The sequence below is a fragment of the Taurulus bubalis genome, assembly GCF_910589615.1.
Source record: "Taurulus bubalis genome assembly, chromosome: 9".
Classification (NCBI taxonomy): Eukaryota; Metazoa; Chordata; class Actinopteri; order Perciformes; family Cottidae; genus Taurulus; species Taurulus bubalis.
The window spans coordinates 14125896-14140011 of record NC_136597.1 but is presented as its reverse complement, the minus strand read 5'-3'; the positions used below and the strand labels follow the sequence as shown (position 1 = coordinate 14140011).

Genomic DNA, 14116 nt, shown 5'->3' with positions numbered 1-14116 from the left:
CGTGAAATGAAGGTGCTGAAAGGGGTTCAATATCCTCTGTACTCTTTAGTGATGAAATGACATACAATTTGTTCCATAACAAATTTGCCCCATGGTTTGTCAAAATGCTGTGTTGATGCTCATTTTTAAACAATGATACAATATATTGTACTTTTTTCAGGTGAAAGAATGGCTTTGTCTGAACTGTCAGATGCAGAGAGCCCTAAGAGCATCAGAGCCCGCTGAACATCCTGTCGTAAAACCACAGACCCCCCCATGCAAGCTTCCTGGTTCTGAACTGAAGGACATACTCCAGAACAAGTCTACAGAATCGACAGCAGTCAAAAAAGAGGTCACTCAAGCAACTCAACAGAAAAAAGAAACCCCCAAAGCTGAGGCTCCAGTGCCGATTGCAGTCCAACAGACGGAGACAACGACACGAGATTCTGTGAAAAAGACGCAGGTCCTTTTGGGTACTGAACAAGGGCAAGGCCAAACCCAGGACGTGGCTGGCCAGCAGCAAGCTGTTGGAAAATCCCCACAAGTACAGCTTTCTCAAACTCTAAAGCCAGAAGTTGTGGCAGGTCTTGCCAAACAAGAAGTTGGAAAACCACCACAACAGCCCTCAAAATCTCCAACCCCTATTGCAAAATCTGCACCTCCAACAGTTCAGCCTGCTAAACAGGAGTCAGGAGGCTTTTTTGGCTTAGGTAGTCCTAAAATACAACATGTTGCTGCAAAGCCTGCTGAGTCAGTGACTGGGAAGATGTTTGGTTTTGGTTCCTCTATCTTCAGCTCTGCATCTACATTGATAACCTCAGCTGTTCCAGTGGAACCTAAAACTACACCACCTACTCCCCGTAAGATGTCCACTACATCCATTGTCTCTCCTAAAGCTACACCTTCAGTTTCTAAGATTCCAGCTGCAAATGACTCCAAACCACCTGCTGCAGGGAAATCAGAGCCACCTCAACAGGCCAAACCTGCACCATCAGCACAAGCCAAAGTAGAGAAATCTCCGCCACAGCCTCCAAAATCTACAGACGTGACCCAAGTTGCTCCTAAAGCAGCTCTGTCCACTTGTCCACTCTGTAAGGTTGACCTCAACATGGGCTCCAAAGATCTTCCCAATTACAAAACATGCACTGAATGCAAGAACACTGTCTGCAACCTTTGTGGATTTAACCCCATGCCCCATACAGGAGCGGTAAGTGCAATATGTTTCATTCCACTTTTTTTTCACATACATTTCTTTTAGGTTTGGTAATTCCTCCTCTCTGTTTACTGTTCATTATTGCATAGTCAAGGACACCTTATTTTGGGTTGGAGTACGCAAGCAATAGCATTGATTTTTACAACTTTTTAATCTTTTTATTCTTTGGAATAATATTGTAAATAGTGGATAATTGGGTGATTGTCTGTGTGGGACACAATAGACCAAATTGTACCCCATTGCTGATTGAATAAGAGATGAAGATGCCACAGCAGAGAAAATATACGTAGCTTGCTTGAATTGGTTTTCAGTCTATGACTCAAGAAGTCTGTCTGCAGTTAATTCATGTAATCTATTTGAAGTATTGACCAAAGAGTTCTCAGACTAAATTAAAAACATACCAAATGCAGGCTATGTGGTGGCTGCTAACAGTCCACTATAGTGGCCTGAGTTATTACATAACAGCTCATGAGAAGGCAGCTTCAGCAGACCGGCAGCACTGCAAATGTATAAAAGTGATTGAGGGTTGTGCAACAGCATTAGTGAGATGGGATCTGCTGCCACAGCTGCCAGGGAATCTCCAGCCTCTGTGAGAGATCTGAGATGGCAAAGCCCTGTGATATGCCAATAAGCAGAGGTGAAACAGATTAAGTCCAACACAACACTGTGCACTACATTAAAGCAGCAGACATTTCCTTTCAGGCCATCTGGTCATTCACAGATCTGTGGCGCCATATAATTCAACAGTTCCCCCTTTGTTTTATGTGGGTGGCAGTAGCACAAGCGTGTACGTGCTTTGGGACATACCCACACATGCATGTAATTGTTGAATGCATGGCTGTGCACCACGTAAAGCTTTTTCATATCGTTTTTCTGTTGTTATAGTGCAGTACTATTTTTCTCTCTGAACAGCTCACATTCCCCTGTGGGGTTGGTCTGTTTTCCTTACAAACTGTATTAGCAGTTAATGCCTTGAATAATTCGGCTTTGTCAGAACCAGTGTTTTGGTGAACACATTACAGTTTAAAGTTGCTCAAATGATATAACACTGCACATACAAGTATTTATGAAACAGTACAATTAAGGTTAACTTTGATGTTCATACTTTCATAGTGTAAGATCCTATGAAAAACAAGTGGCACAGTTGGTTGCATTAAATCAGAAAAATATATATATAAAAGATATATTTATGAAAATTGTGTAAAAAAAGAAGGTTATTTTTAATATTTCTGTCTGACAGTCAAGAGTTGACAGTTGAGAATGGGAACAATGTTTTTGAATTATTTCCTCTCAGTAAACAATACAACTCATCTCTGTAGTGATTGAATGGCTGTAAGCATAATTTTTTCTCTTTTCTTTATTTCTGCTTTTAGTTGGGTTTCTCTGGAACAGATTACCACATGCCTATCCCAAATGGCACATTACTGTGGATAAATAGAATACAAATAGAAACAGAAATGTTTCTCACGTAATTGACACTTGTCACGTTGTTTATGGACACTAGAGAGGGGGAAGAGCCCGAGGGAACATGTTGTAAGGAGTAAGGGACTAGCTTGGATGATTGCTGCTGTGTGTACAACATTGATTCCTTCCTCTTACAATAATAGCTCTGAAAAACAGAAATAGCTTGGCATTAACACCACTGGACAGGATGAGCCACCATACTTATTGCTGTTCTACAATCTGATTTATCCAAAGGGGCTGTGCCTACCTACTATTATGAATGTATGTGGCTTCTTTTAAAATATAAAAAGGACTTGTAAGGTTTGAAAGATGAGAAGGCCACTTTAGGCAAAGTGAGTGCTGGCAGCAAGTCTATCCATTTTTCCTTTTTCTTTTTCTGCTTCAGCTGATGCCATCAAAAGCCTGGGAGTGACTGTTGGCCGATAAGTAGGACACACGTGTGTCGTGCTTTGCCAGCTAAAGCTTTGTGTGTGACAGTCGAGGCAACATGAATGATATTTTCTCAGTCCTTTTCTAAAATTTGACCATGTGCCTGTATTTTTTGCTTGAAATAGAGTTTGATTTCCCAGTACAAAGCAGTGTGTCCCGAATATGTTGTCTTAATGTAATGGGCTATTATAAGATCCATTTGACGAATCAACTGACAAAGGTTCTGCTAAGCTTCCATGAGAGACTGACCACAGACTGTTGACCCCATGATAAGGTGGAGACACTCGCTAGTGCACCCAGTGACTGTGTTAAAAATATCCACTCTGAGGAGGGACCAAACACTGCTTACCTGTTGCATTCCTTCTCTTTTTTCACAGCCTTTTTTGGAAAGTGCAATGAGGCTAGCAGTGCTAAAATTGAGTCGACTCATGCCTTGAACATGAAGCTGCATTCGTACATTTGTTATATCGGGTTTCATCAGTGTGAACACATAGTGCCACTGACCTGTTGTTTTTTAGGACAGATTATTGTATTCCTCTATTTGCTTATGGAAGGACAGAGTATGTTTGTTGTTTCATGACATTATGATGTGAGACTTAGCCCTCAGGCTGCAGTGATTTCCCTGAATATGAGAAAAGGATGTTGCTATTTTAATGCATGCTGTGGCTTTCTGTTAGAGTGAAGTAATAGGACCTCACCTAAGAGGTTTGACTGTGTTATTGTACCTCCTAGTGACTTTGCTTTCTATCTATGCCACACCCTCATATTCCCTCTCCTACCTCAATCTTTACCCATTGCATCCTGCCATGAAAAGGAAAGTTGATGAAGCATCATTTATCAGATTGGAAAAAGCAAGCAGTATATTTCCTCGTCTTTACAATGAAGCACTCTGTTTATTACAGATTAGTAGGTCAACGTTCTCTATTATCAGAGGGCTTGATTTATGAGGTTCTGCTCTGTAGGGGCCACTGAAAGCCAAGTATATTAGCCAGCTACAGCTTTTGCCAAAGGCATCTGCCAGAAAATCAATACGAAACTTACCAGCTCCAGAATCAACATCAGAAAAGCACTGACTTGAGGCTGAGAAATCGTGGTGTAGTCCACAGTTCAAAGACCATCCCCGCAGTCTAGCTATTATACAATGTAAATGTCAGTGCCATTGATACCCAGTTATTGGTTTATCACAAGAAGGTGTGGATTTGCACAAATATTAATAACTCAAATCATTTTGATTGATTAATTAGTGGGGAAAAGAGTGACAGGCTTTCTTGTAAGGAGCAGTTTGATAGATGTTCGAGCATTTAAATCGCAATGTTTTTGTTGAACCACACACATATCATAGCCAATGGTCCTGTACAGTGCTTTTCTAGCCTTCCGACCACTCAAAGCACTTTAACACTACATGACATGACATCATTCACACACTGATGAGAGGAGCTACCATGCAAGGTGCCACATCAGGATTATCAACCATTCATACACCATAGACGCAGCTACGGTAGCAATTTAGGGTTAAGTGTCTTGCTCAAGGACATATCGACATGGGCTAGCCGAGCCGGGGATCGAGCCAGCAATCCTCTGATTGAAGGACGACCGTGCTCACCACTCGCCACAGTCGCCCTGATAGTAAACTAGATGTATTCACTTTGTCAGATATCCATAATCCATGGCAGAAAGTCTAAAATGTGTATGTAGGATTGGAAAACTAATTAACACATTTGTATAATTTAAATGAAAGTATAAAATATTAAGGTATCTTAAAAAAATCCAATTTGTAAGGTAATCTGTGCCCAAAGTGAATGGATTTCTTCCCCAAGGTATTGCATTTTGAAAAACGTCTTGCTGTAAATACAGTTAAGAGGGCATTTCTTTATAAAGCTTAGTAGATCCAGTCTAATGCAGCACGCCTGTGTGTCAAGAGCATCATTTCCTGACTGCTGTCATTGTGAAGGTTTGGTAATCCAGCTCAGGCTAATCGTAGGGAGCAGCCTCTCCCACAGCTCTCTGCTTGGGGCTGCTGCTCTTTACTCATAAAACAGATTTAATTAGACAAAAGGACGATGGCGACTTTCCAAACCCTGTGGCTCTGATGCATGACTCTGAGACTATGTGGCTGTGAGGCCGTGACTGGCACTGGAGGGGAATGTGATGGGATTAGATCTTTTTGTTGAATGACGTCTTTTTTTTCTTCTTTTTTTCTTGCAGTCTGATATATATAATTAGGTTAGATACAAGGTTAGTGCAGTGGTGGTGCATACATGTGTACCTTTGGTACACATAAGGGTGGCTGTAACTCAGGGGGATGAGTGGTCGTCTCGCAACCACAAGGTAGCCGGCTCGATCCCCAGTCCCCCAATAGCTCACATGTCGAAGTGTCCCTGAGCAAGACACTGAACCCTTAACTGCTCCCCAGGTGCCTCACAGGGCTGCCCACTGCTCCCCATCCAGGGATGGGTCAAACGCAGAGAAGAATTTCCCCAAGGGGATTAATAAAGTGCATGTTTCTTTCTTCCTTTGCTGAATAGTTTTGGCATTCATTTGGAATACGATATTGCATTCTTCTCTGTGTGCTCTGTCCATCTGGTTATCTGTTCTGTTTGTTATCATACTGAGATTTAGGCCTGTGCAATACCAGCACCTGGAGAAGTGTGAGGGGCAGGGATACATTTAGATTGCATGAGAGTGAGAATACAGTAGACCAGCAGAAAGGCTCAGGAATGCTTGGCCATGGCCATCTGCACACACTGCTGTTTTATTCTTCTCTATCAGTCTCTCTTGATAGCTCTTTCAAGTTGTTCCTGTAAAAGGGGAGCAGAAGTAGAATAGGGAATAGGCCAAAATGTTGGATTTTAATGAGTTATGCAAATGTGGCTTTTTTACAATCTTGCTTCTTAACAAACTCTTTAATGTTAAAATGTTTGAATTTCAGTGCAATTATTATAAGTGGTTGAAAATTATTTTTTTAACTTAATATTATCCTTTTTCTTTTATATATGGGTATAATTGCATTTATTTCCATAGCAAAGATAGCATCAGTGCATATGAGCTGGTTCTGATAACTACTAACTAACTGATGACAAATGTATCATGTCAATGGCCTGGATAGTGACATGATGTAGCTGTGTGCAACAGGAGTACATTCCTTGTTAGCTTTCATCCTGCAAACGGGATAGAGGAGAGGGATGTCTGGGAATTATCCAAACAGATGTTTAAGGAGAATACTACGATTTCCAGGCCTGTCATTTTAACAAAAAAGATTAATAATAACTAAATCTGTTTTATCAACTCTGTTTACTGGTTTGTAAGCTATTCTATTTATCTAATGTAGATAAACTAGTTCCAATACAATCCAAGTATCGTACTGTAGACGGCTTATAGGGTGTTTATTCATACATAGAACAGGCTACTGTTGGCCGTAGCCTACGCCGTGAAACAGCAAAACCCCATGAAAGCCTCTCAACCAGCTTAACGTCTGCTCCGGGTCATAGACTCTGCTCCGAACGGCTCGTAACACAACACCACACCACCAACAACATCCTCGCTCTCCAATCACAGACACGCTTCACAGCTACCAGCTCCTGAGACGTTCACTTACATTCTGAACATAACATTTATAACACAACATTTCCCTCAGTCCGTTACAGTACGTTTTTGTAAACAAAAATAAGTCACCCTCGGGAGCTTTCATGTGCAAATGATTAGGCTCAAACTTTAAAGTTAAACATCAGTTTGCATCAAATCACAATCAATTTAGGTTTTATTGATGTATTGGTTTACACGATTATGAGCATCATGCACTATGCTGGTGAGGCTTTGTTTGTTACGGCTGGGCGCCAATAGGATTATCATATTCCTGACTGAATCACAACAGACTGAACAAAAGCATCTAAGTATCAATCAAAGTGGATTCATATGTATCAGGTTTCTCTTAAGTCAAGCCATGACTTAATTTATCGGCTGTAATCATGTTCACCAAGAATGTGTCTTAGTGAGCGAAAGCACCGTATAGCAATTGAGCTAATCATACTTTTCCTCTTCTGTTGCTGCTACCCCCAGTCTCTGGGAAGAATATGATCATTTATATTTTCAACCATGAAAAATTACAAATGGCTTTGAATATTTTTGACCAACCGTGTTTAAATATTCCCCGGAGCTTTGTCTTTCTGTTTGGGAGTATAATCACAAGAAGTCTTAGCAGTGTGATATTGTAAACTTGCTTATGAGAGGAGGCCTAGGCCAGGGTATGACAGAGGGTAGCTTACATCAAACTCAACTTAGCACATGAGAACTATTATTTTACGTCACTCCAGCTTGAACTGATGATAATTTCACTGAAAAATGTGTGTTAGTGAAACATCTAGATAATTCTCCTTTTTTATAAAGTGCATGAACATTAGTATGCACATGTGGCAATTGTGGTTCCATTATTAAGATGTATTTAATGCGTTCTACTGCTTTATCTAACGGAAAGAGCGAATGGTATTTCACAGGATATGTGTGCAATGTAATCTCCTCCTCTGTCCTTTACTCAGTACTGCTCTCTCTGGCTCTGCAGAGGCAGGCGCATTGCTGTGATTTGGTCTGCCAGGTTGCTTCAGACCCACTGCTTTATTTATTAACAGTATTTCTCTCTTCCTTAACTGACCATTAAAGGAGCTCAGATGTGATAAGAAATGTGTCTTTTGAGGATTACATTTTCAAAGTAATAGCATTGCTTATAAAATGTGATTAGCTCTTTTGCAAGGTAAGCATATCTGTATTGCTATTTTACAAGTGTCGTAAGTTCTAGTGTAATATTTCTTAGTTAGGAACCACAAGTATTTTTTCAAATTTGTATTTATTGTTGATATGTCTGTGTAAATGCTTTGGTTGTTTGAATTGTCCAGCAACGGAAGCTGGGTGAAGATTGAATTTATAATCATTTGAGTGCTGTTGTATTACTTAGCATAAGAGAGATACTGTGTTGTATTATATCATGTTCATGTCAATTATGGAAGCGAGTGCCAAAAGCTGTGACTTTGCTGTTCACCTGTACGTTCTACAATATGCCCTGCTTTTCTTATCCTCCTTTATGAATTAACCCTTGAGACCTATACTTTGAACAGTGATCTAATGAGAAATCTGCAAAATGCTGTTTTAGCACCACCTGAATATATAACAAATGCCTTTAGTTGTAAATGTGATATACCACGGTAAAGATGTTTTTATTTCAATCTTGTTATAGTGTGTTTCCTTAACACATCTTGTGTTTTTGTTTCATTGATCACAGAAGGAATGGCTGTGCCTGAACTGTCAGACTCAGAGGGCTTTGTCTGGACAGCTGGGAGACTCAGAAAAAATGTCCCAGCTTTCGCCTGTATCTGCCAAGCCAGGGACCCTGGCCACTCCTGCAACCGAAAAGGCAGTACCAACTGTTCCAACCCCAAACCCAAAGATGGAAACTACATCTATCAAAATGGAAATCACGGCTACAGCAGCTTCCGCACAAATAAAGATTGAGCATACACACATTCCCACAACAGCAACTATTTCACCTGTCATAGCAGAAAAACAGCCATTGGCAGCATCCACAGCAGAACTCATGACACCCAATATGGCCACTGTGCAACAGACAGCAGGAACACTAAAGGTTGAAGTGCCAAACACAGATGTTCCCAAGACTGTAACAATGCAAATTAGAGAAGAGTCAGTGAAAGTGGAGCTCAGTGAACCAGAATATCCCACAGTCGAAGAGTCTAAACCTGACTTTTCAAAAGTCAAAGTAGAAGTAGCTTCCTCTTTCCCTGGGACTGAAGCTACAGTTGTACCTACTCTCCCTACTGCTGCAGAGGGTAATGAAACAAAGTCAGAATTGTCTGCTCCAGAGAAGACTATGATGGAGGTATTGACTGATGATCATATCGAACTGACCGAGCCAACATCATCTTTACCACAAGCTGAGGTGCAACCAAAGTTGCAAGAACCACAGCTGGTATTGGAAGTAGAACCAGTCATAAGAGCAGACAGCAAGAAAATGGCTGATACGTTGGTTGAAAAGAGTGTTGATATCACCTTAACTCCAGTGACACAACAAGTATCTACAAAGAACATCATAATAAAAGTAAGTATGGGTCCACTTTATTAAAACTATAGTTTCTTGTATTGACAAATCAATAATAAAATGAATATTGTAGAAAAGAAGATAATTTAATATGATGGGGAGGTTCTGCCATTTTGGCTATACATTCCCTTTATTAGTTCAAATGTACTTAAAGATTGAATACCAATGTTGTCTTTAAAATTCCCAATGTTTGGCGACAAAACAGGGTGACAAACAGCCTCGAGCAATGATTGGGTCCGAAGATCAGGCCCGACCCTACATGAACGTCCTGCATAGTTTCTGTTGAAGCGTAATGAATTAAGCTTCAACCTATTTGGTACAGCCCTAAAATAAAGATGGTATGGCATTCCTGAAAATGAGTGTGAACTTGACTCAATTCGAGTGAAACATTGACAGGGCCCAATCATGTTCAGGCTCAATTTAAAGTAAAAGAAATGTGAAATAACAAAAGGTTCTTTCAAAGATGGAAATTATTTACTGTTATTTTTGTTTCTTCACATTTGTAGGAGCAAGATGAAATACATAAAGAACCAGTGAAAGAAATAAAAGTCACCCTCCCTACTTGGCAGGGTACATTTGAAAACAAGGTTGTCCCTGCAACAACTACAAAGCCTGAATCCAAAGCAGAAGAACATGATGAAGATCAACCTCAGATTTTACCCATATCACAAGAATTTAAAGATTGGCAAGTGGTTAGTGATGCAAGTAAACATGATATACCAGTAAATACAGATTCATCCATTCCAGTAAAGGAGGAAGTTAGAGCTGAGAGAAGGCGTCTAAGTTTCCAAGCAATGGCTCAGAGCAGTGACAGTGAGCTCACACCTTCACCTAAACTCCAGAGGAGAAGACTGGAGGTCAGCAATGTTTCGTCCAGCAGTGAGGACATTAAAACGGAAAGTGCTGACTCGTCTATGGTAGATGAAGAATTCATCCGGAAGCAGATAATGGGTATGGGTGATGAAGAAGAACGATCAGAAGATGAAAGAGAAGAATTTTTAGTAGACGAGGAAGTTATCAAAAAGGTTAAGCTTGATAATGCTTCGGTGACAGCAGAATCACTGTCTAGAAAAAGTAGTAGAGAGAATGAAGAAAGCCCAGCCAGGAAAAAAGGCCTCTCAAAAACAGACAATGAAACTACTCAAGATGATCCTGAAGCAATGCCCTGCACTACAATGAAGAAAGGTATTCCAGTCATGAGACACAGACAAAGCACTGATGAAGAAGTAGAGAGCATCACAGAATCCCTGTCAAAGGGATCATCTAGTGTTCAGGTATCTAGTTTCACCCCAGGATCTTCACCCACATCAGCCTCATCTCTGGAGGAGGACAGTGACAGCAGCCCCAGAAAGAAGAAAGTCAGTGGGGACAAACAGCATCGCAAAGGAAGACACAGGCAGCAAACCCAGGCTCTCCCAACCATTGAAGACTCCTCTGAAGAAGAGAAAATGAAGGGGGGAGAGAAACCTAGAAAAGACAAAGAGGAACTTCGAACCCATAGTGCGTTACTGTCTCCAACTGAAGACGCTTCCTCCACAGAGAATCTAAAGGAGGTCATCGTAATGGATGAAACCAGTAGAACATCTGGCTCTGAGTACTCTGCCAGTCTAGAATCGGAACCAGAGGCTTGGCGAGCTTTACAGAGAGTGCGTACGCCTTCACCAACAGTGATACCATACAACCCTTCTGATATGTTTAACGAGAAAGATACGGTGATAAAATCATTGAAGAGTGCTGAAGAAGCATATGAGGAAATTATTCAGAAGACAAAAGCTATTCCTGGGGAGAGTCCTCCTGATATTGAACCACTCTATGGAGGAATGGCAATAGAGGACTATCTTTATGAATCCTTAGTTGAGGAGCCTGGATTTAAGATGGGTGAATCTCAAGAGGAGGAAGTTAAACAGGATACAAGCTCTGAGTTTCTCAAAAAACTTAGGTCTTCAGAGGAGGTTTATGAGGAGATGATGCAGAAAAAGAGAGAACTGATGATGATAGAGCAAGAGTTTCAACAGGCCCAGACTGCCATAGCATCTTCATCATCAGGGACTTCTGTCACTGGGCCCCAATCAATTTCTGAGACCTGTGTGGTGACCATAGTCACAGAAGAGACATCCCTCACTGAACAAACTGACATGCTTCTTCCAGGCACTGAAACTTCTAGTGAAGTGCCAGTGAAGAAAAAGAAAAGGCCAGCTCCACCACGCCCCACTGAACCCCCTAAGCGTTCTGAGGTGAATGTTGTTCCAAGTACTCCTGTATCTGGAAGTGGATCTATTGGTTTTGCTAGGCCTATGGTTCCTCAAGATCCTGCACTCAGAAAGGCATTATTTCCCATACCAGACCTCAAAATTACCCGGTGTTCATCTGGGGAGGAAGAGGATGACAGTCTTGCAGACGAGTATGGTGTTGGTATTTCTTCTGATATTACCCCCAGTGATGACTCTGAGACGAAAGAGGATCCATCCATAAGCCCACCTTTGTCTGAAACCCCTGAGATGGAACCTTTCTGTGTGGTGTGTGAAATTCCAGAGCCAAAACCTATTCCAACTCCAATTTCAGCACCAGAACTAACCACTACACCCTCCCCTGTATCAACAATGTCACCTCCAACTTCACCAGCCACTCCAGATTCCAGTGTGGCTTCTAATGCTACATCTTCATCCTCATTCCAGGCTCAAACACCTCTTTCATCAGATTCAACTCCACTGTCTACACCAACAACTCAAACTTTTTTTACAACCCAATCACCTCCAGAGATCTTACCAGCATCTCCTGCCACAATTGCAGCAGTGCCGTCTAGTGGAGGCGCAGTTTCTCATCCCACTCTTACCGCAGTTATAGTTACAATACCAGATGTGGTGTCTGATCCATCCAAAGCTCAGACAACTCCAGCACTTCAAAATAAGACTACAGCTGAAGCTCCAACTCCAACCCTAGTAGGGATGTCTACTCCTGTACCTGTTGTGGTTCAGATGTCAGACCTGGTTTCATCTCCATCTCAGGTGTCTATCATGGCTCCAGCTATTGTACAGGTCTCAGCACAACGTCCCGCACCTGTTGTTGTCTTAGCTCAACCCACAATCCCATTTACACCTGTTACAGTCTCCACTCAAGCTTCAGCCAATGTTGTTTTTGATTCCGTCACTCTGGCCTCATGTCCTTGGCCAGTCATAGACCAGAAGAGGCCTGACCTGGTTTCAACTACATCTCCAATCTCTGCACAGACCCCACTACCAGCCTCAGAACTCGTATTTACCCCAGCTCAAACCCAAGCCAAAGTGGCAGCTGTCCCATCATTGAGCCCTGTCGTAATCCCAGCTCCAGTTCAAACAGCCTCGGTGCCTGCACCAGCTCCAGCATCAACTATTATAACCAAAAAGAAGGTCCCACCCCCTCCGCCCCCTCGATCTACATCAGTGTCATTACCTGAGACTAGCGCAGAGCTTCCACTTGTAAGGACTGTTCAGCATGTCACCCCGACTATGACCACCACCATAGCCAGGGGAACCACAGTGGTTGGCCAGCCGATGCAGTCTGTATTTGTGGATATACAGCCAAGAATGGAAGACATGCCACTAGATAGTGTTGCTGTACCACTGGTAGTGACGCCAACGAAACAAGGTCATGTAGTCATTATAGTACCAAGTGTGGAAAACATATCTATGCTTGGACAAACGCCACAAGATATAGCTAACACAGGGTCAGTAACTGCTACTACTTCTCTGACACAAATAAGTCAAATAGCTTCATATATACCCAGCACAGATACAGATTCACTATCCAGCAAGGTGTCAGCAGTGTCAGTAGTTCCAGCTCCACCCCTTTCACCGGAACCTATGGCAGGTACAATAGTTGTAGACACAGTCAAAATACCTGCAGCAGATACATCTCCACCATCTCCTAACACTTTACCCAAGCCAACTGTGTATCCAAAGCCGCTGGTGGCCACTGCAGTGACGATTGCCACAGTAACAGTAGCACAAGCGTCTGATACATCATCTGGCCCTAGTCAAACTGCAAAGCCTCCTCCACCCATCCCACCTAAGCCTATATCAATTCCAGCTGGACTGGTTTTCAGCCATAGGCCAGGCGAGAGTGTCAAGCCACCTCCCCCTCATGTGGCCCCCAAAGCTGCAACACTACCAAGGATCAAAGAACCTCCAAATGCTCTGTCACTTAGCCTGACACAGCCAGTGGAATCTAAATTGAGTGCAACATCTCCTAAATCACCTTTGTCTCCGAGACATTCCAAATGCTTGCAAACCTATGTTGTGATAACCCTTCCTTCTGAGCCTGGCTCACCAACAGAGGTTATAACAGTTCAAGCACCTGTAAGACGAGGCTCCATCCCATCTACAAAAGTGTCAGGGGTACGGACCACACCTTCAGAGCAAAAAACATGCACTGAGGCATTCTCAGCAGAGGCTATAGTTAGGAGAGCCTCTGTCCACACTGTAAGGCATCCACCTCCAATTACCATAGATCCAACTGTGGCAGTAGAGCAAGTAACTCCCAATGAAGTTGTGGCTAATAAAGTGCCAGCCAGGAGAGACAATGTGCCTTCTGCAGTACTACCACCGCCATCTGTTGCTGATGTCATGGTAGTGTCATTATGTCAGGACACATCTATTCAGGCACATAGTGTACCTCTTCCAATTAAGAAACCATATGTGCAACAGCAGCAATTAATTACTCAACCACTGCCACCACCTCAAACAATGTATGAGGTTATCACAATGGCCCCAGAGCCAAAGGTTATTATTCAACCACTAGCAGTCCAAGCCACAGCAATATCCCAGTATATACCACTTGTTGCTCAACATCCAAACATAGTCACGGAGGTTGTGACTGTGCCGTCAGAGGTTTCAGCTGAAGCACTAGTTCCTCAATCCCAAATACAAACTGTACTTGTGCAGCCACAGCATTTG

The 14116-nt window shown here is 42.2% G+C and overlaps 1 protein-coding gene across 1 annotated transcript in view; it reads left to right on the top strand.

The window, feature by feature from the left end:
* pclob (piccolo presynaptic cytomatrix protein b) overlaps positions 1–14116 on the top strand; it is a gene marked incomplete at both ends in the record, with an annotated part of 54943 nt that overhangs the window by 16377 nt on the left and 24450 nt on the right. Inside the window, 3 exons of the mRNA XM_079223311.1 lie at positions 161–1186; positions 8355–8489; positions 9692–13789. Of these exons, the coding sequence (XP_079079437.1) occupies positions 161–1186; positions 8355–8489; positions 9692–13789 (5259 nt within the window). The remainder of the gene's footprint in view (positions 1–160; positions 1187–8354; positions 8490–9691; positions 13790–14116) is intronic.